The following is a 25,099-nucleotide window of genomic DNA, read 5'->3' on the forward strand; positions in this document are numbered from 1 at the left end:
TGCTCCGGCCTGATGACAAGTCCCCTCAAGGCAACAGCACCGAGAGCTGGTACTGAGCAGAAGAGTTTACACAAAGCAAGAATAAGCTTGATCTTCCAGGCAGGTGGAGCTACCAGCGATGATAGATGTGAGACAAGAGCAGCAAGCACCGGGGGACATCTGAACACGGTCCAACTCACATCGACCGCTGCAGCCCTCGGGGGGAAGAGCACGGGAGGTGCTGGCAACACACCGAGTGACTCCTGCCAGGGTAGGAATCCTGTTGCTTTGCAGGTCTGTGTGTGCAGAGTCAAGCTGGGCTCTCAGCTGCTGACAACCTTCTCTTTCTGGGACCCAAAGAACCACACAGACATTTCAATCCAGCAAAACAACTTTATTTCGCAGGGCCAGTCCCCCCAGGGAGTGATTCCAGAGTGCCCAGCAAGTGTCAGCTCCATGGTCTGTCAGTAATGTTCTGCCACAGCTGAAGGTATGGCTCTATAGCTAGCACCCACATCAATCAATTTCTTAGGTTGAGATTTCAAGTGAAGCACTCTCAGATGTGCTCCTGCCAGAGCCCCACTCCCAAGTACATGGCTGAAAGTCACCAAGGAGTTAATTACACCGCTACCTAATCCATGTGAAAGGAAAACAACGCTGCTGCTGCCACCCACAAAACCCTCCCTCTTTCCAGTGCTGCTGCTTGGAGCCTTTTCAGCACGTGGCAGGAGAACATCCCATCATTCTTGGGGCCTTCACAGGAAAAACAGTGACTACAACACAGAGCAGTGAGAAATCAAGGCAGGATTTACTCTTGCATTCCCCCCTGCCAGTCTCAGCGTGATTAATACCCGGCTGCTCATACTGGCTGCTCCTAACGGCCCCCACCAGCCGCCCTTCCTGGGAGCTCTGGGGGCTTGGGCACGATGCAGATGCTTGTGCCCAGTGCTGGCAGCTGAGTGCCCCAGCCCCTGCCTGCAGAAGGAGGAAAGCTTACTTCATTTCAACTGGATGTTTTGGTTTTTTAAAATATTTAATAAATAACAATGAAGGGGACGTAGCTCTCAGCCAGCAAGGTCAGACTCTTCGAGTGCTAGCCTGGCTCTCCTGTGCTCCTTGCCTGGCTGTCCACAGTGGGGACATTCCTGCGTTTCCTGATCTGCATGTCCTCATCCTGGAGGAGAAAAAAAGCAAGCAAGCACAAATTCATTCCTCAACATCTTCTCTGAGCTGGATAAAATCTGTCCTCTTCCCCTCCACCCTTTCTCTGCCCACCAGCCATTACCCACCAGAGATCAGCCCAGCAAACAAGATCTTCATGCCATCACTCCAGCTCCTCACCCAAACACGAACCCATCTTACCCCCTCACATGGGCAGCTGCCCACTGGCGCCCTCCCAAACTGCTCCTGTCCAAAACAATGGGCAGCTCTACCTCTTACACAGGTGGCTGCTCTGGCCAGAGTAAGAGCAGGGGGGGTGTGACCCTCCAGGGCTTTGCTTCTTGTGGAGCCTGGCCCTGCAGCACAGGGTCTCCTGAGGCCCCACAGAATCAAATGACACGGGCAGAAGGGAGCTCTGGGGGGTGTGACAGAGTTTTCTGCTCTAAGCAGGGCTGGGTCTAACACCAGCTCTGATTCTCTGGGGCATCTAGTTGGTTTTCAGGTACCTGCAAGGACAGTTTCCAGTTCTCAGCCACCTTTACTGGGAACTGTTTTCTCCTGCACGCTGTGAGCGTTTCCTTTAGCACAAGCTGTGTCACCTCTTTCTGCCAGGCACCTCTAGTGCCATCTCTTCCCCAGCCAGCAGCAGGCAGCTGCAGAGAGCAGCCAGATCCTCTCTTCACTTGCTCAGCCTCTCCTACTGCCCTACGTTCCCCAGCCCCGACCCCCCCACCACGGGCAAACCCCTGAGTGGTGGGAGAGGCTTTTGCCACACACAGCAGCACCGAACTGGGTGAATGAGTGATGTCTCCTGTCTGTACTACACAAAAAGCAAACCTATCCTGCACAGCCCTTCCAGGTGCAGCTCTCTGTGTCCTTCCTGACAGCTCCACCTCACACCACTCACATGGGGTCAGCACCCACACAGGCACCCACTGCTTCCAGGGTGGTTCGTACCGAGTCGGAGTCTTCTTCCTCCTGGTTTCTTACAAAATTGATATAATCGTCCTTCTGGTTGTCCAGAACTTCTTCCTCATACTCAGTCTGGTAATCTGACTCGTCTGAAGAGAGGAGAGAGAAAACACCAGATTTAACCAGCAATCCAGCAGAGAAAATGGGATGAGGACCGATGGCTGCCTCTGCTGAGCACGGCACAGGGGGAGTGTGGCTGGTCAGCTCGGCAGCTCCGTGAGCCAGGGCTATTTAAACGCAGCCCCTGCAAAATAAACCATGTCCTGCCTGTGAGCCAGCATCCTGGAGCACCCCAGAATCTGAAGAGCCTAGAGCAGGGACAACACACTGCAGGGTTATTCCATTGGGAACCAGCCACCCAGCCCTCCGGTCTGCAGGGGACCCTCCTTTCCAGAGGGAACAATCTCCTGCTGGTCAGCACAGCGCATTGCCTTAACTAAGGGAAGCTCAGGAGCTGTGCAGATAGAGGCAGGGCAGTCACAGAACCACAGACTCACAGAGCTGTAGAGGTTGGAAGGCACCTCCAGAGCTCATTGAGTCCAACCCCCTGCCAAAGCAGAGTCGCTAGGACAGGTCGCACAGGGCGGCGTCCAGACGGGTGTGGAATCTCTCCAGAGAAGGAGACTCCACGTCCCCTGGGCAGCCTGTCCCAGCAGGACACACACCCAGCACCAAAATGTCCTCCCAAGGAACGAGACCCATCTGTGCAGAGTCGATGCCTCTTCTGGCACCTGGAGACCACCGTGGGCCCATGTCAGAGTCACTGGCCAACAGCACCGACCCTCGCTCGTCACTGGGTGAGCTGCACTGGGGCAGACACCCATCAGCAGCCCCAAACCAAGGCCCACAGGCAGCAAAACCCAGTGGCAGACAGCCACCTTCCTTTTCCTTCCCTTCCATCCCTCCACACAGTTTGTGACTTTGCAGCTTTTCAGAACACAAGTTAGGGCATCAGGACAGCAGGGAGTTATTCCTGTGGGACACCAGGATTTCCCCCACGTTCATGAGTTAATTCAGGTGTGCTTCGAGCTGCTGGAGCAATACCTGGGCTTCAGCCCACTGATGAAGAGGATGGCTTCTGTTTCAAGCGGCTTCTTGGTTAAGTATTCCTTGTGGGAACAGTCAATAGCATCTGCTCCGTGCTGAAGACAACAGCACAGTCTGTTCTACAGCATTTTCTTCTGACGTGGTAACTACAACCAACTGCTAGAACATTAGGATTAAAGACATTTGGTCTTTTTTATCTTTATATTTTAATGTTAAGGGTTTGGTTTTAATGCGGATCAGAGAATTATCGTCGGCTTAAGACTGAAATCACTACGGTTGTCTGAAAAAATGCACCAGGGAAGCTAGAAGCTGATCCAGCCAGCAGCAGACACACCTACAGCAGTTTATGGCTCCCATAAAGCTCACTGCCACCAAAACCAAACTCCTTGATGTTCCAGGCACGCCGCAGCACTCAACAGGTCCTCACATGGATACTACAACCCAAGAGCGGGGTGTCCTCACATCCTTCACACAGCGACACTGGGTGCTGGAGGGGGAAGGAGGGATGGAGGTCCTGTGGTCCCCAGCGGTTGTCTCCAGCACCTGCCTCCTGCTGGGGCTTAAGGGGCTCCTTCACACTCCAAAAACTCCCAGAAGCATCAAGCAGGACCACAGCCTTGTTGCCCTGCTCAACACACCAACACCCAAACACGGCACCTGGAAAATGAGCCAGCAAGGAGGAGCCAACATGTGGAGAGGTGCCCAAGCTCAGAGTCAGGGCAGGGAGCGTGTCCCAGCAGGGGGGTCACATGTCTTGTGCCAAAGATCAGCGATTTGGGAGCTTTCAGCATGTCTTTCACTTACACTTGATCTCTGCAGGCAGCACGGTGCCTGAAGAGAATCAGTGCTGGGTGCCAGGAGGATTTCTGCTTCGGTAGCACTGCCTGGAGATAAATGGGGGGTTCATCACAACTCAGGGGCACTAGTGCCTTCTGATGAAAGGGCTCCCTGGGCAGCAAGACAGAGAGGTGACCCACGGAAGAGCCAGCACGATGTCAGACTCTTTTGAGTGGGAGCGTGCCCAGCGATGGGGCTGAGCCACCCTCTGACAGTGCCTGTGCTCCCCTGGCCCTGCCATGACTGTGGAACACGCAATTACAGCCAAACCAAGACAGAAAACCCCAGCTCCAGCACAGGGCTCTGCCCAGCCCCCTCCTCAGGGACAGTCTCCCCTTTTCCATCTCATTGCTGTCTGTTTGCTGAAGAGCAGAGAAGACAAGCCCTGCCTGCCTTTCCTCTGGTGTCCTGTCAGGGCCCGTCACCCATGGACTGACACCATCCTTCTCCCAGTCAATCCCAACGCCAGTGCTGCCGTTTTATGTCTTTTGAACATTCCTGACATCATTCCTGCCCCAGACTGAGGCTTTCTGCATCCCTGCAGTCCCAGATCTCACTCGGGAAGGGATTTCCAGGGAGAAAGAGAGGTTTCACCTCCCCGGTTCACAGCCAGCACCATGTGTCTTCTTACTTAGGTGGGACAGCAGCATTCACACCGTCAGACCACCAGCAGACACATCCAAAGCTCACCAGCACGTACGAGGAAGAGTCCAGCAGCCGGGGGGCCACGCTGGGAGCAGCCACCCTCTGTCTGAGCTCCACACCCCCCATTAACTAAAGCATCACCACGTTCAGAGAAACTCTCAGCAGAAACCATGCGAGGGAGGAGGATCCATCCCAGTACACCAGTTAAACCACAGCCGGTCTCGATGCCTACGCCTCCAACAACCACGTTAGGTGAACTCTTTGCTCTTATTCACAATGGCTGTTTCAACCACATTTGATTAATATTTTCTTCATAAGGCATATGATTGCAATTAGCATTTCAAATTACCACAGGGACATCTCTACAAACAGCCACAGATGGGAGGGCTGCTAACTTTAGACTTCCCTCTGCAAGAACAAGAAATCAGGAGGAGGGGGAGAGACTGTTTATAAAGAGCTGTCGCACGGGCGAAACGCTCTGAGACTTGAGGCCTGCAAAGCTCTGACCCCCTGTAAGGCAGCTTTGGGACAGGGCACGGCCGAGGCACAAGGCACTCACATGTGAAGGTGCAGGAGCTGTTACCTGTTCCTCATTAGCTCACTGGTGCTCCCTGGAACAGATGCGGATGAGAAGCAACGGAGCCAGTGAGTCACTGCGGATCCTACTCACGACAGCAGGAAAAAATCCCTCCAGTGGAAGCTTTAAATGGGCCTCCTCCTGCCTCAAACGGACATGGACCCATGAGAAGAGCGAGGCCATGGTGAGGCCCAGCACAAGGGAGTGAAACCTGGCTCTGCTGAGTGGGCATATGTGTGGTCTCACTCAGATTAGGGTAACAGGAGCAGGGATTAGTCCACACCAGGACATGGCAGTGGATGTCTCGCTGCAGCAGGAGCATCCGACTCCCACCCTCTCCAGGAGGAGGGAGCAGGAGGGGGATGCAGAACGTTGGGCCTGGGGCAAGCTCAGGCTCCGGACAGGGTGGGGAGGCAGCCCACCACAGCGGCTTTGCTCAGCAGCCCCGGAGCCGGCAGCCAGCCCTGAGACATCCCAGCTTATGGCACGGGGTGCAGAAAGAAGGTGTTTAGACCAGGCACATGGGAGGATGAGCAGCCTTCTGTGCCTCACCTCCCTTCCCAACACTGGCCAGGTCCCCTGACTCACCGTCTGCCACAGGTGCTTTCACAGGCTCGATTCGGGACACGATTTCTGCCAGGTCCGTAAAAGAGGTCGTGGGGCAGGTCACGTTCTGAAACACAGCGTTATGTGTTAGTACATCAGCACACACAAAAGAAATCCACACACTTTTATCATTCAAAAATAATACCGAACAGACAGAAAGCTCTGGACACACAAATTCTCCATGACTGCCCCCTCAAAAGCCTTTAGTCATCAGTGAGTAACTCCCAAAACAACTCTCCTGGTGCAGGGATGGGATTCCCAAGGGCAAAGGGGCACAGCCTCCAATGGCTCCTCCATCTGTGCAGCAAGAAGCCTTACTGAAAATTCAGCAAACTACAGAAAAGACCATGAAGACAGGAATGGGAGGGGCTGGACACTGCATCAGGCAGCTCTCGTGTCACTTGCTTGTTCTCCAGCAGTGTTTCTTTCTGAGGGCCTGGCTGGGCTGGGTGCAGCCCCAGGAGAAGGGCCCCAGCACCCAGGACATGTGCTCCAGCCCTGAGCCTGCGGAGCGATGCTGAGGGAGCCTCCATGGACAGATGGGCAGCAGCCCAGGCACTGGGGTGACTGGGAGCCAGCTGGGGACCCTGGGAAGCTGTGGAGCTAGAGGTGCTACAGTGAGTGAGACCCTGAGGTACGTAGTCTGCACGCAAGGAGAAATATTTCCCACTGCAATTCTTCTCTTCAATAAACCCTTCCTATCTTCCCTCTGCCTCACCCAAGCAGCAGGCTGAGGGTTCTCTGTTTTATGAAGTTGCCTGAACCGCTTTCTCCTCTACTGAACCCCGACTCTGGTGTTGAAGAGCTGCTGTGGTGTTCCCATGTGCCACGCTGTGAGCAGCCCTACCCGTTTCCATGGGGCCGGGCACAAGGTCACCAGGTGGAAATCTCAACACCTCTCACCTTCACTAAAACCAGAGGTTTTAATTAGTACAATAACGACCCCAGCCCAGAGGAGTGGGATGCGGAGGAGATGGCAGGGGACTGCCAGGAATTGCTGCGGCAGCCCAGACCTGCCCACGTGCCTCCAGCCAGGGCCGTGTCCTAGCGCAGGGTTTTATGAGCCATTCTTTGCTGCTCTGGCAAAAGCCGGGCACTGTGACTCAGACAGCCCCGGGGGGGCCCAGCAGCAGCCAGTTACAGCCACAGCAGTTTGCTCTCAGCTGACCTTTAATCCCTAACTAACTTTTGATGCTAAAGCGAGGTGTGGATCCAGGCCACGCCGCTGGTAGGGAGCGGCGGACAGAAGAAAGCCCGGAGGGATTAAAAAAATACCTGTTTGAAATGAAGCAGCAGTAGCTTAGGACAAACACTTTAAACCACAGAGGAGTCAGGAAGCTCAGCAGCTCAGCGTGACCATTACAGAACTGTCAAGAAGGGTGAGTCAGTCCGGTCTCATTTCAAACACCTGACCTGAATGGTGCTGGCGAAGCGGCTGCAGAAGGATGTTCCCCAGGACAGGGAAAGAAGCACCTGCACCCTCACCCTGTGCTGTACGACTGAGCGAGGGGTACCAGCAAACCCCGGCCCTGAGCAGGCAGCAGTGTCTGAGGCAATCGCCTGTGCTCCAAAAATGGGGGCTGTGCAGACACGGCTGGGCTGTCCTCGGGATCAGGGGGACACTGCTGGGGAAGGGTCGGGAGTCAGGGCACTGTGTGACTGGCTGGACGTGGCCCTGCAGCCAAAAGGGGCTACAGGAGAGGAACTGTCACACCGCCTGTGAGCACGGAGGAGCGAGAAGGCAACGGTACGTGTGACCAACGATCAGGGTCACCGACATCCAGACAATCACAGAATCACAAGGTTGGAAAAGACCTTGAAGATCATCAAGTCCAACCAATCCCATCCTAAGCTAAACCAGATCCCTGAGCACCTCATCTACCCTTTTTTTGAACACATCCAGGGAAGGTGACTCAATCACAGCCCTGAGCAGCCTGTTCCAGGCCCTACACAACGATCCCCCGTGTAAGCCTGTTGGGGGATGCTTGCTGAGGCAGGGGCACCCCAAAGTCCTTGCACCAAGACTGGGATGCATTTGTGGGAAACCAGGTGTCTTCCCATGCTGGTCTGAAGCTTTGCAAACTGGAATGTAATATCTGAACCCTTCTTCTTCCTGGGCATAAGGACCAAAACCCCACTCCCATCAGTCATGGCAAAGCACAGGAGTGTCACAGATTCACCTCAAACCTGCTCTAAAACCTTCCTGCTTGTATTCCTTTTTCCAAGGAGGAAAGTATTCACTTCAGCACAATCTTTATTAAATAAATTAGAGGAGAAAGACAGTTACTATTGTTGTCTGCTAGATTATATTTAGCTTTGACTATGAATAACACTTCAGTAGACAAAACTTCCCCGAGGAGATCCAATTAGTGGTGCTGCATTATTCCGTGCTGGGGAATAGCAAGAGTTGTTCAAGTGAACTGTATGTAAGGTTCCCGTTGTTTGTGTCTCCAGTCTTTGCATTTCTGAGACAAGATAAACAGCAGTGAATGATGAAAGCACAGGAAAAGTATCTAGGTGATTAAAAATCCAGAGTTTTTAAGTAAAAGTTCAATGCTTATGACATGGAAACAAGATGATAAGGAACCGCGCTCGGCGCTCTCAGATGTTGAGCGCTCCAGAAATAGCTGAAGAACTAAAACATATAGAGCATCAAAACCTTCACTAATAAAGGCAAGTTAAAAATACCAGCTGTTATCCTTGGGGAAAGCAGAGCTAAAGGACTCGAGTGACTCTAATGGATGAAGAAGAAGAAAAGAGACAAACACCCCCATGGGAGCCTGTAATACTTCTTGTTTTGTAGGAATAATTCTACTGAAACAAAGGTCAGAGGAAAAAAAAATATCTGGGTTTTTGCTGGACTCTGGAGTTTTCAGGGGAAGAGCTGCTGATCTCGCGGGTCCTGGGGAGCTCGGCCTGGAGCTGAGCCTTCTGTCAGGCTGGGGATGGCATGAAGCTGATGGTTCTGCTCCAGGGCCATAAAACCCTGGGGAGATTGCAATAAAGATTCAATCTGCTGCTTGGTGCTCAGCTGTAACGTCAGGGTTTAAGGGAAACATCAGCCTGAGTTACTGTATCCCATGTAATGGGCAATTTTAAAAGAAATCTTCAAAAGAGGCATTTCTTACAGCAGTGAGTGTGTTTGAGCTTGTTACCAGTTGGTGATAAAGTCAGAGGATGAAATGGGACATAAACCATTCCTGGGACACCCAGGATTTTCCCTCCCTCAATTCCTCCCAACAACTATTAACACCCACAAACACCCACAAAGCAGCTTATGGCCAGCCCAATGCAGGATGGGGACCCGTCTTCCGCAGCTCAGGGTGATGTATCTCCTAGTCCAGCTCCCCTTCCCAGTAAGGAATGACAAGCTGATGAGTTTTGGGGCTCTGCAGGCTGCTTGGATCACCAGCTATTTTTCCCACAGAGCCCAGTGCTCTTCCCACAGCAGTTTGCCCTGCCAGGCAGCTGGGGGCGATTCCCCTGCAGGCAGGTGAGGCAGCACCAGTGGCCCTGGCTCCCTTCTCACAGCTGGAGCTGCAGGGGCCATTCATCTAACCCACTGCACCAAGCAACCCGCACTCTATGGAGGCTCGGCTCTCTCCAGTGACAAACAGGGCTCAGACATGGGCATCATCCACCCTTGCTGCTGTGCTGACACCCCTGGAAGCACCATCCTTCCTCTCCCACCATGTACACCACCTCCCTCCCAGCAAATGAGCTCTACCACCCTTCCCTGGCAGGGCAGCAAATCCTCAGGGACAGTTTTCCCCTCTTTTGAGTTTCCTTCCTGAGGCTCACACAGTTTTAATCCAGCCTGGCAGTCACTTCAAGTGTCACTGTTCATTTCCCCATCTCTAAAAGATGATCAAGTTGAATTACTGGGTAAAATGTGACGCCTCTTGTAGCACTTGGGTTTTAACTCAGAGGAATTCAGAGGAGGAGAAGGACAATAAGCCAATACATTGCACTCCTGTACACAAGTTCTCAAAAAGGAGAGAACTGAAACTTCCCTGCCAAGAAGCTCAGCCCTTTGCATGATGAACCGACTCCAGAAGCCAACCTCAATCCTTAAACTGTAACACCAAGTGAATTTTATCCCACTTTTAAGTCAAAATCCTAGTGGGACTGTACCCACACAGCAACACTCTGCAGCCTGTAGATGAACCATCACAGGGCTGCACGTGAACCGCTCGGATGTGCTGAGGGCAGCAGAACAAGGGGAACCCGGTTCCTCGACAGTGCTGCCAGCTTCTGTGGGGCCCTTCACACACACAGCTCTAGAAGATGCCTTTAGTGATGGAGGAGTGGGGGGGAAAACCAACAAAGAAGGAAATCTGTGGCTCTGCAGGGATTTTAACTCTTGGCTAAAACACACCTCCTGCCAGGGTTTTGTGTGGCTTATCTGGAAGCACCTAAGAACAAGCTGAGTCACATCCTGAAAGCCAGCGACTGGCTGAGCTCCATGTCAGCACGTGCTCCAGGAGCACTGGGCAGCTGGTGGGAGAACCCCACCGCCCTGGCAGAGCAGTTTCTAGTAGCACAAACAATATCCAGGCACCAGCCCAGGTTTGTGGCACAAGAGCAAAGGAAGAGTAATTCGTGGAAGGTTCCTTGCTCCTCCCAGCGTTACCTGGGGAGGCAGCCCACACGCAGATACAAGTGACATCACCTGAAACCACAGCCCATCCTCTCTCCAGGGACCTGTGGGGGACACACTCAGAGCACCCCAGCACCCTGTGCAGAAGGAACCTCAGCCAGCGGTGTTCAGTGCCTCCAAGGCTGCAGATGCTCACAAGGAAGAAGGGCAAGGCAGGGTGCAAACCTGTACACATCCACTACAAGGCTGGTTACTGGTGAGCATCCCACCTTCCCTCGAGGATGTTTGTGCTGCGAACCACTCCAGGTCACAAACACAGTATCAATGCCCTGTTAAAGTGAAGCAGCAGCAGGAGAGCTGCCTGACAGAGCACTACACCAGTTCCTGGGGTGTCAGAGACCCCATGGCACTAGCTGAGGATGCAGATGGATCTCTGCACGGGCACATGTTGGGTACCAGGGATGGAAGGGCAGACAACAGAGCTCGGGCTCTGGCAGAGCACACTGCCCACACGTGTGCCAGACAGTCAGAGAAGTGCAGGACCTCATCCCTCCCTCCCTCCCCAACCTTATCTATTTCTAATGAATACGTGCAGGCAGGATAAGGACTTGAGGTGACCAACTGTCCTGCCCAGCCCTGCCCAGTCTGTGGGCAGCATGCAGTCTGGTGGGCACCATGCAGCTCATGGGGAGTAGTAGAGCATTAAACCACTTACGTCAGTTTTGGATTTGCAAGTCTCTTGCCTGTCTGTTAGCATCTTGTCAAGGACTCCACTCCTGCACCAGACATTAAACACCATTTTCCCGTGCTGATATCCCACTTCCTGGAAAAATAAAAGTTGGGGAAAGAAAGTAATTAGTAGTTAAAAAATCATTATGTCCCATCTTTTGCAAATCAGAGGTGTACCCCAGCACCAGGATGCGTTTTTGCTACCTTCCAGCTTCAGCTTCTGAGCTGTTCAGCCTAAGAATTAGGAGAGCTATTAAGCAAACGAGGTGCTATTTTAAGTCCAAATGCTAACGTGACCATTGACCCCAGAGTAGGCAATGAAAAGTGCCACCTGACACAAGTATTTTTACAGCAGGGGCTCCAAGCAGGCTGCTCACAGAATAACACCATATAAAGAGAAGCCTGGGATGCATATGGCCCTTCCAGGGCCGGCTCTTTCTTTGGAGGATGGAAACACCACAAATTAATTCATGTCTTCTCCCTCCTGGCTCAAGAAGGAAACTTGTCTGGCAGAGAAAGTCCCCTTAGGGCAGCCGGCTCCAAACTCACTCACAGCAAACCAACCTGACCATGCTTGCTGGAGCAGAAATGATGGCACATGGACAACTCCAAAGCCACAAACAACATGTTCCTCTATTTTCAAAGTATAAAGTGATCTGTGCTTGGAATAACAACATGGCACTGTGTCATCTGCATGGAAAAAATGGGAAAAACTGAACTGATTGCTCCAAGTTGGGCTCTTCTTCTAACAGGGGAGCAGAAATGGTGTTGAAACATCAAGATGAAAAGACAGGGCAACAGGTGTTGGGAGTCCTGACTCCTACTTCCAGCTCTCCCACTGGCAGCATGTGCTTGCGTGGCAGCTCTGGGTGCTGGAGCAGTCCTGGCCACACTGGTATTCTCTCTCCTCTGGTTTTTGGTCTGGGGTTCAAAGCATGGGAGGTACTCAGGCTGGAATCCACCTCTCCTGATCTGTTGTAGCTCCTCAGGCTGGGTGGACGTGCTTGCTCAGGAGGAAAAGGGACTTCAGAGATCTACAGCTGGCTGGGTCAGGTCGATGTAAAATAACTGCAACAACCCAAGCTCTGGGAAACCACACGCAGCTCACTCTGCTCTGGGCTGACACAGAGGAGGGGCTGGACAAGAAGAGGGAATCTTTGTTTGTGAAACATGCTGACTGTTACATGAGGTGCTCATTCCTGTCTTCTGTAACATCCCACTGCATAGCTGAAATAAGCCCCCAATACTTCATAGCCTGTAGCGGTAAAGAAGTGCCTGGAATGCTCTTTCCTTTGAGTTTAAAGCTTCCCTGGGGACAAAAGTGATGTAGCTACACTGCAGGAAATTAAAATCCAGGAGGGTGCTGCCCTCCACACCTGCAGCATCTCCTGCCAAGAACCTGCTCAGAGTCCCAGCTCTGAGCACTTCTCCTGAGTTTTATTCCACTGAGAGAAATTTTCTGGCACCTTGAAACCTCTTTAACGACACCAAATTAGCCAGAGACAGCAGGGTGGTTTGACAGCTTCCTATCTGTTCCTGCAATGAGCTACCTGACCCGTTCAGCAGGGTTTTCACAGCAGCCAGGGCACTCCATCTAGTGAAGAACGTTCTTCATCAGCAATGTCTTAGCTCCACCGTTGGCAGCCGGCGCTGTTTGCCCAGGAGCTCCGAGGCACTGGGTATCCTTGAGGAAATATTTATATTGGGGAAATCATCGGCAGGTGGGTTGGAATCGCTGCTCCTTGGTGCTAGGGACTCTCCAAAGTGCCAGTGGGCTGGGTTTAACAGCATGCTGGGCTTGGTCCATACTTAAAGGATGGCATTAGAGCAACCAGCCTGCAGGCTAATGGGTGCTGAAGGCTCTCCTCCTACCTGAAAAGGAGATCAGCTTAAAGGAAAACCAGTGGTGGGGTGATTTTTCTTTCCAGCCTGGGAGAGGAGCAAAGATGTGCCAAAGCACCTGGAGATGGAAGCTGCCTGCAGGGCTGAAGCAGGCAAAGGGAAGAGACAGTGAAATGACTTCTTTGACAAGACGCACTGAGCCAGAATTGCTGTGATTACCCCAAGGCAGCTGAGGCAGCTTTGTGAACGCAGAATTATGTCACCAAGACTATTCCTCGCACGCCTGGAGTCAGTCCTTCCCTGGAGCCAGTCCTCCTCTGGAGCTAGTCCTTCCCTGAATCCAGTCCTCCCCTGGAGCTAGTCCTTCCCTGGAGCCAGTCCTCCTCTGGAGCCAGTCCTTCCCTGGAGCCAGTCCTTCCCATGCTGGCTGCACGTAAACAAACAGATCTAAATCCCAGAGAGGTGTAACCTGGTGCTCCCCTGTGCACAATGTCCTTCCTCTGCCCTTGGAGCTGCTGCCTGGGTACCCCCCTATCAGGCGCGGAGGGACTGCGGGTGACGCGTGTTATTAATAGCACGTTAACCGCGCCAGACGTCCCAGCATGTTGCCCTCCAGTGATTTGTGGCCTCCCCTGCAGACTTCTTCAGATCTTTCATGGAACAAACTATGGAGCAAAGGGAGAGAGACGACACCATCTGATAAACCCCAACCACCCAAAGAAGCTCAGTCACTTCTGGGCTTTTACCAAGCTGCTGCACAAGGACTGACATGGAAGGAGGGAGGCAACTGATCCCTTCACAGGTCATTATCTAATCAAGGTTCCTAACTCAATCTCTGCTGTTAATCCAATCTCACAGCCATGGTATCATTCCACAGCGTTATTCAGCATCAATTATTCACTCTGTGCCAACCCCTCTTCTCTTGCTCTCACAGCTTAGGCACTAATTAGCGCCACAAACCTTCTGTGGAAGGGCAACATGGGGGAACTGCCATGGGGGAACTGCCTGCCCCAGGATGCACTTACACAGATCTCATCGAATTTCCCAAAGTCCAGGGTGCCGTATCGGTCGATGGGAGGCCGGATATACTCGCAGTAGTCGCTGTTCTTCACCATCTCCAGCTGCCGCACACCGCACACGTACGCGAGCCGCGTCTGGATCTCTGCCATGTTCAGCACCTGCCAACCAGGCCAGACACACCAATCACAATTAATTCAGGAATTTCCTTTCAGAATGCATTCTGTCTTCACCATGGAGAAAAAGCAAGTCACCTGTCACTTCCCTGCCCTGCCCCAGAAGCCAAAGCCTCCACACATCAGCACCTCCATCTCTTTCCCAGGCAGTGTGGACAGCCTGCCAAAGCTTCTCCATCATCAAGAGGAGGAAGGGAACTGCCCTCAAACCCATCTCTGCAGCTTGAGGTTGAACTGAGCCTCTCACTCCAGGACACAGTGGTACCTTAAAGAGATCTGTGCTGAGGGGTGAGGGGCACAGGGACCCTTCAGGGCAGGAACTGGGCACTGTATCCATGGTACCGGGACACAGATTTCACAGAACGGTTGAGGTTGACAGGCACCTCCTGAGGTTGGGTAGTTTAACCCTCCTGGCTCAAGCAGGGTCAGCTGGGGCAGGTTGTCCAAGACCACATCTAGCTGAGTTCTATCTCCACAGCTGCAGACTAAAGTCTCTCTGCTCTGCCACTGTTTCACCACCTCTGGTCAAACAAAATGGTTTCTGGTGTTCAGAAGGAATCAGGTTTTTTACCCGTGCCCACTGCCATTGGGTCTTCACCCCACCAAACCCTCCCTCTATGCACTGGAAGCAGCAGACCAAGGCACAGCAAGGCTGCACCCACTCCAGATAGCCCCTTCCCTGGGAAATGAGGCCTTTCCAGGGACAGGAGGTACTGCAGAGAATAAACCCCTTAGATTACAGCCCATTACCTACTGTTTATAGCATTTACCCCAACTTTGGGAAGCACAAACTAATATTTTACTTCCAACAGGAATAGGTGTTAATTGCAGTTGGGAGGGAAGAAGAATAAGCAGCAGTGACTTGGGGGACACCTGCAGAGCCAGAGAATTTAGGAAATGCAGAAGAAAAAGTAAGAGTCAGTCTGACTGCATGCACCAAGAGAAAATAAGATAACCATACTCTGCAGCCTGGCATCTATCAGCAGCAGTCACGTTAATTACTGCATGAGCTAAAGTTTCCCTACCTCAACAGTTCAGGGACACACAGGATAGAAACACTGACTTGGGCACAGTTACTATTTCTGGAGTGTTGTGTCCAGTTCTGGGCTCCCTGGGATAAAAAAGACAGGGATCTCCTGGAGAGAGTCCAAAGGAGGCTATGAAGATGCTTAAGGGCCTGAAGCATCTCCCCTGTGAGGAAAGGCTGAGGGAGCTGTGGCTGTTCAGCCTGGAGAAAAGAAGACTGAGAGGGGATCTTATAAATGTTTATCAATATCTGAAGTGTGGGACACAGGGGGAAATGACCAGCTGCTTCTCAATGGTCTGTGGAGACAGGACAAGGGGTGATGGCCTCAAGTTGGAGCACAGGAATTTCTGCACCAATATGCAGAAGAACTGCTTCACTGTGAGGGTGATGGAGCCCTGGGACAGGCTGGGAGGCTGCCCAGGGGGTGTGGAGTCTCCATCTCTGGAGAGATTCCAGCCCCGTCTGGACGCCGCCCTGTGCAATATGAGCTGAGGAGCTGCTTTGGCAGGGGGGTTGGACCCCATGAGCTCTCCAGGTCCCTTCCAACCCCTTCAGTTCTGTGATTCTGTTGGTAAATGAATGAATTTTGACTTCATCAAAACTTAACACACCTCTGAGCAAAGGTTTCTTTGCTCTGACACTTCTCCCATCCCCTCCCCAGAGCGGGACTCTGCCCTCTCCCATGTCACAGCCTTTTCTGTGGTGACACTGCCCAGCTGTCACTATCCAGGAATAACAGCTTGAACCTGAGGAAGTCCACAGTCTGTCCCCAGGTTTGGGACCCAAATGAACATGGGGAAGCTTCCTGCTCGTTACACAGAAGTAGTTGCCACTTCAATTTAGCCTGCAATACCTTGACTTTTTCTGCCAGCGGATTCCACCTCTTCCAGAGCAGCCACCAGCCAGACAAGCAGTCGCCGTAGTTGGTGAGGTCTGTCTCATCCCGGCTCCCCACATCGATGGCGATCACCACCTTCGCGCCCATGGACATCGCCACATCAGCTAGCGGGAGAGAAGGTCGTCTCAGTACCGGTGCTGCCCAGCCTGGTGCTGCTCAGCCAAGGGTTATGTAGTGTTAGGCAGCACCTAACCCAACCTCGTACCTACCGCGAGCGTCCCTGAACAGCTCAGGGATGAGCACTCACAGAGCTCTGCTGAGACACCCTTTCCCCAGAGAGATGCCAGCACGCCGCCCACTCCACACCCAGCGAGCCCCTGTGTAACCTCAGGGTGAGTTTCCACTGTTGAGATGCCTCTGAGCATCTCTCACAGGGTATGTGGTACCCAGATCAGCACCATGACCCATGAGAGCCAATGCCAAGGCAGCAGTGGGGCAGGGAGCGGGGAAGGGGATGTGGGACGCTCACAGCTTGGACCCACAGCTGCACCAGAGGAGCTACAGTGTGAAGGAGCATGTTAAACCCCCGCTAATTCTACCTCGTGCAGCAGCTCTCGTGAAAAAACAACTCTGTGGGGGCTGTGTAGAGAGAAGAAGTGGCAGAGGCCTCACAGGGAGTCGGGAGTGCGGGGCAGAAGGTGATACAGGGAAGGAGCAGCACAGGGACCAGCCAGCATGGGCAGGAGGGGAGGAGAGCTCTGGGATCTGAGAGAAAGATTCGTACTTGGAAGTGGGAGAGAAATGAGGCAACACTTCCCACTTCAAGGTCAGTGAAAGGACAAGCTGCAGCCCTGAGATACGGGCGAGGATTTAGGGAAGTGCTGAGGGAGGGAAGAGAAGGACACGCACCTCGCAGAGCGGATTTAGATCCCTTCCACACCCCCAGAGTCCAAGATAGTTGCAGTTTCCAGAATAGTTATGCGTAGGAAAACCACAGACTCTGAAGAGCCAATTTAGATGCTTAATTTGACACTTATTTAAATGAGATCTGTTCTGTAACTTGGATTTCTATTGCTGGGCTCGTTTGGTGTGTTGTGTCTTTCCCACCCAGCATCACCCATGTGCTCTTTGCCCTCTCCCAAGGTGTGCAGGTGGGAAAGGTGGGTTGTTTTGCCATTCGTGCTTGTCCTTATGGACTGGGTGTCAGGCACAGATCCTGGGGGGCTGCTTTGTGTAACTTCCATTTCTGGTTTTAGGGAAATACAGCCCGGCTGGAAAAATCTAGTCTGGGTTCGTCTTGAACATGCAAATGAGTCAGGCTGCTCAGATGTGGCGTCTCTGGCTGAGACTCCTTCCCTCTATTTGTGTCCAATTATAGAACCACAGGATCCCCTGGGTTGGGAGAGACCCTTCAGATCATGGAGCCCAACCACAGCCTGACCCTGCCCAGCCCACCTCTAGATCATGTCCTTAAGGACTTCATCCACACACCTTTTAAATCCTCCCAGGGATGGTGGCCCCACCACCTCCTTGGGCAGCCTGTTCCAATGTTCTAGTGAAGATGCCCCTGCTCACTGCTGGGGTGGGACGAGATGGCCTTTGAAGGTCCCTTCCCACTTCATGCAGTCTGGGATTGTATGATCTAGGCACCCACCTGGAAGATTGTTGATGTAACCTCCATCCATCAAGAGATGCCCATCCTTCGGGTCACACAGAGGGGGCATGTACCCAGAGAGGGACATGCTGGCACGGATGTACCGCCACAGAGAGCCTGCAACAAGAGGGAGGGAATGGCCAGAGTGTTAGTGACTGCCACAGCAGCAGGGTAGGCAGTTGTGCTCATTAAAACATTTGGGAGGTGGAGCCTGTCCTGAGAATACCCTTGGGAAGTTATTAAAGAAGTTTATTATCTTCTGTACCATAATCCTGACTGGGAAAAAGAGAACTAAGACAAACAGAAGGTGAGTCAGACACAGAGCCAGGCCACGGCCTTGGACACTGCAGGTTTAAGCCTGTGCCTCTTATTTATTGCCTTCAGGGAGATTTTGGCATGTGTCTGACTGTGGGGATCATCTGTGGTGCTCTGTGGAGCTCACACTGATAAGGAAAAGGCCTCTCCTGGGCACAAAGGGATGGAAGGAATAAGCAGGCTGAAGTGCAGCTAAAGCCATTGTGTCCCACAGAGATCCACAAACCCAGGCTTTGCAGGAGCTGAACTTGAGAAATACAGGCTGTAGAAGCCCCCAAATCCTGTTTCCCTGCTCTGTAACGGGCCAAGATCTTCACTTGTGAAACCAGTGTGAATATGTGGCAGCGATCTCATCTCTTCTTAGGGCCCTTCCATTAGCAGTGCTGAGAGGAAGAGTTACTCTCTCTTAAGCCAATAGAGAGTTTAACCAAGTGGAACTGGATTAGATCTCTTTGCTGTCACACGTTCTGTTTTATGGCTCTTCTCTACTGATTTCTCCTTCACCATCTGCACCAGCTGAGTTGGGAAGACGCTGTGTTTCCAAGGAGGTCACTTCTCCCTAACTACTTGGTGCTTCAAGCAGCAAACTGGGAATTGATTTTTTCCTTCTTCTTTTAAAACTATCTAACAGTTCTGTTCCCAATGATAACCTCCACTCTCCTTCTGCTGGTGCTGACAGATCAGGGCTTTAGTGTTAGTTGAGTTGGAATTTCCACCCAAGGAAAACACTGACTTCTTGTGCAACATCCCACAAGCGAAACCAAGACAGGCAGCTGGAGCAGCTGGGAACCTCCTTCCTCTCCTCCTGGTGAATTCTGGAGGTGACAGTCACCACGCTCCAGCGATTTTTATCCTTCCACAGGGATGGGTAGCTGGGTGGAGTGAGTTTCCTGACCTCAGCCAGCTTAACCTCCTGCAGAATGGGAATACAAAACCTCCAAGGTAGGTTGATCCTTTGGCTGCTTGCTGTAGCTCCTCTGGTTGTCCTTGACCAATAAAGCCCAGTGCAAGGTAGTGGATGTGTCCATGCTGGAACAGCAGGAAGGGAATCCCACCTGCGCCAGCACAAGGGACCAGACATCAGAGAGCAAAGGCTTCAGCCACCTGCAGGAATATCTGGGCCACCTGGCAGGTGTCTGTGGGCTTCAGGGGAGCCTGAGTCACTGCACTGTTCCCTCAAATAGATAAAAGCTACAGCAGTGTCCCACAGGGCTGCCACCCCCTCCTGACCGCAGAGGAGACAGCCCGGATCCTCCCCCTCTGTTCAGTCAGGAACAGGCATTATTGCTTCCAGCAGAGAAATGCAGAGGACAGGACACAAGCAGGACCCTACCCAGCCTCTGCCCAGGCACAGGACTCTCTCCATTGGGAAAACAGCTTCATTTATGTGGGAGTTGGACCTTAAAATGTCTGGGTCGCATTAGCTCTGATTTATGGCTGCACTTCACAGGATGTTTTAAGGGAACAGAATGGTGTCAGCAGACCCATTCCTTGCTGACCAGTGACACAGCATCTCAGGGAATTTCTTCCCATTTCTTCTTTGTGCCCATGTACCACTACAGCCCAGCACTCAGCAAGCACCAGAGGAGGGAGAAACAAAAGGAAAGACCAGTTCAAAGGTGTGGAAAGCTCCAGGAACAATGAGGGACATGGGCTCTCATGTCATTATTTCCAACCTGCTGTGGGAAGGCTGCTACACACTCACCGTCCTTGTGGACCCTCATAGCTGAGGCAGTGATGTCAGTTGTGATCGTGAAGTAAGGAATCCACAGATCCTGCAACAGAGAGGTCCCAGTTTTACTAAATCCATAACCTTACACTTAAACTAAACCCCATGGCTAACACAAACTGAGGCAACCAGCTCCACAGCCAGAGCTGTGGACACAAACACCTGAGCAGATGGAGAGAAACCCCTCAGCCTTGTGCTTGTGTTCAGGAATTTGTTTGTATACAGCATCTCACACTGAACCAGGGCAGGCAGAGCCCCTCTCTGCTCTCACAGCAAGGAATAATTGCTGCAGGAGGCTGCCCAGCACACTGAGCAGCACGGAAGCCACATCACTCACACCAGGAAGTCACCTTCCTTCTGCTGCCTGTTGTTATCTGGGATCATCATAGAATCACAGACTGGTCTGGGTTGAAAGGGACCCCAAGGATCACAGAGCTCCAACCCCCCTGCCACAGGCAGGGACACCAACCTCAGGCCTGAATATACACAAGGTTGCCCAGGGCCCCATCCAACGTGGCCTTGAACACTTCCAGGGACAGGGCATCCACTACTTCTCTGGGCAGCCTGTTCCAGCCCCTCACCACTCTTTCTGTAAAGAACTTCCCCCTAATATCTAATCTAAACCTTCCTTCCTTTAGTTTTAATCCATTCTCCCTTGTCCTGCCATTGTCTATCTTTTTAAAAAGTTGAATCCCCTCCTGCTTATAAGCTCCCTTCGATACTGAAAGGCTGTAATGAGGTCCCCCCGCAGCCTTCTCAGGGTTTGAGGGTAACTCCCAGCTGAAGAGATCCCTCAGCTGCTCATCGCTGGGGGACAAGGTGAAGGGAACACTTGTCTTTCCTGTCAGCAGCCTTCACCCCAGTCACTAAATACCGGCTGCTTTTGGCCTCCCCTGGAGACAGGGCACAAAGGAAAGACCTCTGCTCTCACCCACTATGGCTGTTCTTGCATTTCACCCAACTGTTCCACTCAAGGTGGTGTCTGACCCCTGCACAGAGCAAATCTGCAATCATAGTCACCTCAGATGAGCACACACCTCCTCAGTTCCCACTGAACCCCAAATAAGACTGTAGCAGGCAGCATCTTCCTTCCCTCTGTTCCTGAGACATCAGAGCCCAGGACAGAGAGGGAAGACCAGGAGTCATGGCCTCTCGACTAAGCAACCTTCAGTTTGTACCTCATGGGGACAAAGGCAGCAGGAGCCCAGTGCTGCCAGGAGCCAGAGAGCACAAAGCTGTCAGCATTATCTGCGGGAACAGCAGATCCCCCAAGGCAGATCTTTGAGAAGACCCCAGAGGTTGCTTGAGATACTACAGAAACAGCCCTGAGGAGCGTGGTACGTAACCTACCCAAGGAGCAGGGTGCTAGCAAGGCGATTCTGTTTGTAGAAATCCTTTACAAGTTTAATCCACAGGGGCTAGACCAAGCCAAGCCCTGCTTCGGGGTGGGTGGGAGGGTGTGTGGGGGTGTCCTCACTTGTGTCCAGCCATGCCTGCACTCACATCCCACTAGCTGGAAAAAATGGAGTTGGAAATGGGATGGAGTTGGTTAGAGGACGGGTTTGACACGTCTCCCTGGTGTGTAATGAGCTGCAAAGGGGGAGAGGGGGGACCTGTCTGAATCCAGCCCAGAGAGCAGCAGCTGCTAGCTCTGTGTGACACTGAGCTGATCCAAGGGAGAGGTGAACCTGCCCCCAGCCAGCTGGGTGCTTTGCTCACAGGATGTAGCACAGCTCTGGGGTGCCTTAAACTCAAACCACACATGGGTTCGGACTCCAGCCATCAGCATCCTCGCTGGGCAGCCTGCACTTCTGGTCCAGGCTTCTGCACTGCCCTGTATGAAATCCCAAGCTGCCCAGGAGGAGTTTTTTTCCCTAATGAGTTTAATCTCATAAGCAGCTCTGCAAAGATGGTGGAACTGGGGAGGACTAACAGATGCTGCACAAGTCTTACAACCCATCTGGTGTGAATGCCATCGGAGGGCGGGCGAATAAAGTGTGACTAGGAGAGCATTAGGGGTGGCTCTCCACGCTAAAGATGTTCTGCTGATCGCAGAGCTCGGTGCAGCAACCACACTGGAAGCAAAAATAGGGGACTGGGGAAGAAGTCCATCTGACACTGCCTCTCATGCAGTCACATGCATGAAGGAGACTAAACTGAGCCTGTGACGCAGGAAGATTTCCCAGATATCACTTTGTTTCTTCTGGGAATGGAGCGTTATGAGTCTGGAACGGGACTTGGGAAGACTCTTTTCTGGTGCCTCACACCTCAGCCTTCAGCTGAGATCATTTGTAAGAGCATTTTGTGCTGCTGCCATGGGAGGGAAAAATTCCAGAGCCCGGTGCTCTCCCAGCAGGATGGGGAATGTCACAGGAGCAGTAACCTGTGCTCTCGAGAAGTCCCTTGGATTTCCCTGCCCTGGGTTTCTGTGGGTTTTCCTGGAAGAACCTGCCCAGGCTGATCTCTTGTGGACCACCTGTGGCTGACATTCATGGCAGCAATCACAGGGGCTGCTGGTAACCAGGGCTACCCCACACAGCACTGCTGGGAATCAGGAGACACCAACGTTATGGGGGTTGGGAGAGAACAAGCTTAAGAGACCCTGTAAACCTCCCTTTTTATGTCAGGAACAACAGCTCAACCCAAGCTCCCTGGCTCCGATGCAGAAGAGGGATGAGAGCAGGTGGGAAGTGCAGGAGTGCCACCTCCAGCCATGTGGGGTAAAACAGAGCATCTGGCCTGGCTCTTCCTGATTTTGAGCTTTTATAGAGCCAGGAGGGCCAGTGCCCACCCCCTCCTGCCCCCCTCCCACTGCTGAGAAAGGATGGACGTTTGCAGTTCGGACACTTTGAAGTAGTGCTTTGAGGAAACACTTGCTCAAGGCTTAATGCTTCTTGGTTCAGCTTCTGCTGCTTTAGAAGCTGTCCTGGGCACTGTGGCACCTTCCAATTTCCACCTGTCTGGCAACACAACCGGTTAACCCGTGCTGGTAACACGAGTCCACCTCTTTCCCAATGTTCCTCCTTATTTATCTGATGGAAGTCTTCCAGGCTGAGAAAGGGTTTAGCCCATGACCCTGGACACGCACACAAAGATGCTGCTGTGCACGCTGCATGTTGCAGAGCTGGGTTTCCCTCAGACAAAACCTCCCTGCTGTCAGAGCTGTTCATACAACTGATGTAAGCAAGATGTAAGGAGGGAGCCTACTGCATCGTAACGTGCCTACAGGGACTGCTGAACTCAAAAGCAGCGAGAGCAGAGCGGGGAAGTTGGCTCCACTGAAGCTCAGAGGAGATTTTCTTCTATTCTCTCAGCCAGCCCTCCCCAAAGCTCTGCCCAGCACTGTCCTGCAGCCTCACGCCACAATGCACCATCCACACCAAGTCAACCGAGAGACGTCCGTGCTCAGCACCACCGGCAAGGTCTCCGTGCTCAGCATAAGGCAGCTCCTCAGCCACCTCAAAGCAAGTGCAGAGGAGCTGGCTTAGTCCTTGGACAATCACATGTTTTCCTGTCAGGCACTGCTGGAAGCAAAGATAGGAGCTGGAGAGCTGCAGGATATGCATGACCGCAGAGCTGAGAGCATGGCTGGTGCTGCTCCACCAGCAACCCAAAAATAATCCCAGTCTCAGAAGGACTTCTCACTCCAAACCCAGTTTGTTTCCAGCAACAGGACAGCAAACTGCTATTTTAAGCCCTGTGATGATTAATCACTTGTTTTCATACTTGCATTTAAGTAGGGAATGGTTTAAATTACTTTTAATAAACATCTTTCAAGTAATTTATAGTGTTAATTTGCTGCATTAGCTTTTTTCACAAGGAAGGAATGAGATGGGCTGGTTCAGCCTGTAGAAGAGAAGGCTCTGGGGAGACCTACTTGCAGTCTTCCAATACTTAAAGGGTCCTACAGGAACATGGAAGGGAGGTTGGTCACTAGGGAGTGCAGGGGCAGGACAAGGGGTGATGGCCTCAAGCTGAAGGAGGACAGGGTTAGGTGAGATGTGAGGAAGGAATTCTTCACTCTGAGGGTGGGGAGGCCCTGGCACAGGGTGTCCAGAGAGGCTGTGGGAGGCCCATCCCTGGCAGGGCTCAAGGCCAGGTTGGATGGGGCTTGGGGCACCCTGGGCTGGGGGCAGTGTCCCTGCCCATGGCAGGGGTTGGAACTGGATGATCTTTGAGGTCCCTTCCAGCCCAAAGCATTCCATGATTCCTGATTCTACGATTCCAAGCACAGGAATAATTTGGTTAAAACTGCAAATGAGGGAAGACTGCAAGAGTACCCCAACACTCCTGAAACACAGGGATCCAGGCAGACAACCCCTGATAACAGGCTTTATGAAGTGCTGAGGAGGGATGGGGGTGGAGGGTGCGGCTGTCAGCTCAGGCTGACACACAACAGTCACAAAAAGTCACCATATGCCAACCAGGGAACAACACGCGTTGACCTTGGGGCAGTGTCCAACTGACTGTCCATAAAAACTCACCTCTAGCTTCAAAAATAAACCAGAAAAAAAGCCAATCCCATCACCACCCTCTCCTGGTGCGCCCAGAGGTCTCTCAGCCCTCGTGTGCAGAAAAATAAGGATGAAACAGTCTCAGCAGTTCTCCTCCAGTCACACGATGCAGCCTGTGCTCTCACACACGGGATCCCTTTGTCAGATGGAACTGAAGTGGCTACAAATCATCCGCTCCTTGTGCATTCTAAATCCCCCAAAATGAAAGAGCAGGCTCCTTCCTGTATTTGTGTAACATCCCATGCACAGTTCTAATGTGCTCCCAGTCACCCCACAGCCCCACACCTTGTAGTAGTGTGGAGCAAAGCTACCCTGCCACCACGGAACACGGTGACATCACTTACTGTACGTAAAGCCACCAAGCGACCTACCTCTATCTGCTTATCTTTGAAGATGTGGTTGATGCTCTTGTTGAAAGCTGCTCCAGAAAACATTGAGGTTATTGGATATGTCAGGTCCAGGACAGTCTTAAACACTGAGTTCATAACCTAAAAGGGAAAAGAAAAAAACAAACCCTATGCATTTCACAGGTAACCAGAAGCCAGGACCCGCAGTCGGGTGTGCATTAACGTATGCAAATCAAGTGACATCACACTGCAGATCCTGCAGCCAACATGCTGGCAGCACTGCTATTTTAAGTACAAAAGTTGTCAAGGGGACAGAAGTGCAACCACAGAAGCTACAGCCAGCAACTCCTTGCCTGGTGCCAGCAATTGGAAATAAAATCAGTGAAACCTGTGGGCAGTTTGTGGCGAGGCAGCGGGGGAACGTGCAATTGCACTGCTCCCCTCCACTGCTCCCCTTCAACCCACACACCAGGACGTCCCTCTGATG

General features: G+C 52.4%; 1 protein-coding gene across 1 annotated transcript in view; it reads right to left on the minus strand.

The window, feature by feature from the left end:
- Positions 1 to 358: 358 nt before the first annotated feature.
- PNPLA7 (patatin like domain 7, lysophospholipase) overlaps positions 359 to 25,099 on the minus strand; it is a gene marked incomplete at its 5' end in the record, with an annotated part of 140,736 nt that continues 115,995 nt past the window's right edge. The window contains 9 exons of the mRNA XM_084272739.1: positions 359 to 1,153; positions 2,098 to 2,201; positions 5,807 to 5,891; positions 11,140 to 11,247; positions 14,021 to 14,173; positions 16,069 to 16,217; positions 17,708 to 17,824; positions 19,728 to 19,797; positions 24,637 to 24,753. Of these exons, the coding sequence (XP_084128865.1) occupies positions 1,073 to 1,153; positions 2,098 to 2,201; positions 5,807 to 5,891; positions 11,140 to 11,247; positions 14,021 to 14,173; positions 16,069 to 16,217; positions 17,708 to 17,824; positions 19,728 to 19,797; positions 24,637 to 24,753 (984 nt within the window). The 3' untranslated portion in view covers positions 359 to 1,072. The remainder of the gene's footprint in view (positions 1,154 to 2,097; positions 2,202 to 5,806; positions 5,892 to 11,139; positions 11,248 to 14,020; positions 14,174 to 16,068; positions 16,218 to 17,707; positions 17,825 to 19,727; positions 19,798 to 24,636; positions 24,754 to 25,099) is intronic.

This window comes from Gallinula chloropus (assembly GCF_964237585.1).
Source record: "Gallinula chloropus genome assembly, chromosome: 18".
In the NCBI taxonomy this organism is placed as follows: domain Eukaryota; kingdom Metazoa; phylum Chordata; class Aves; order Gruiformes; family Rallidae; genus Gallinula; species Gallinula chloropus.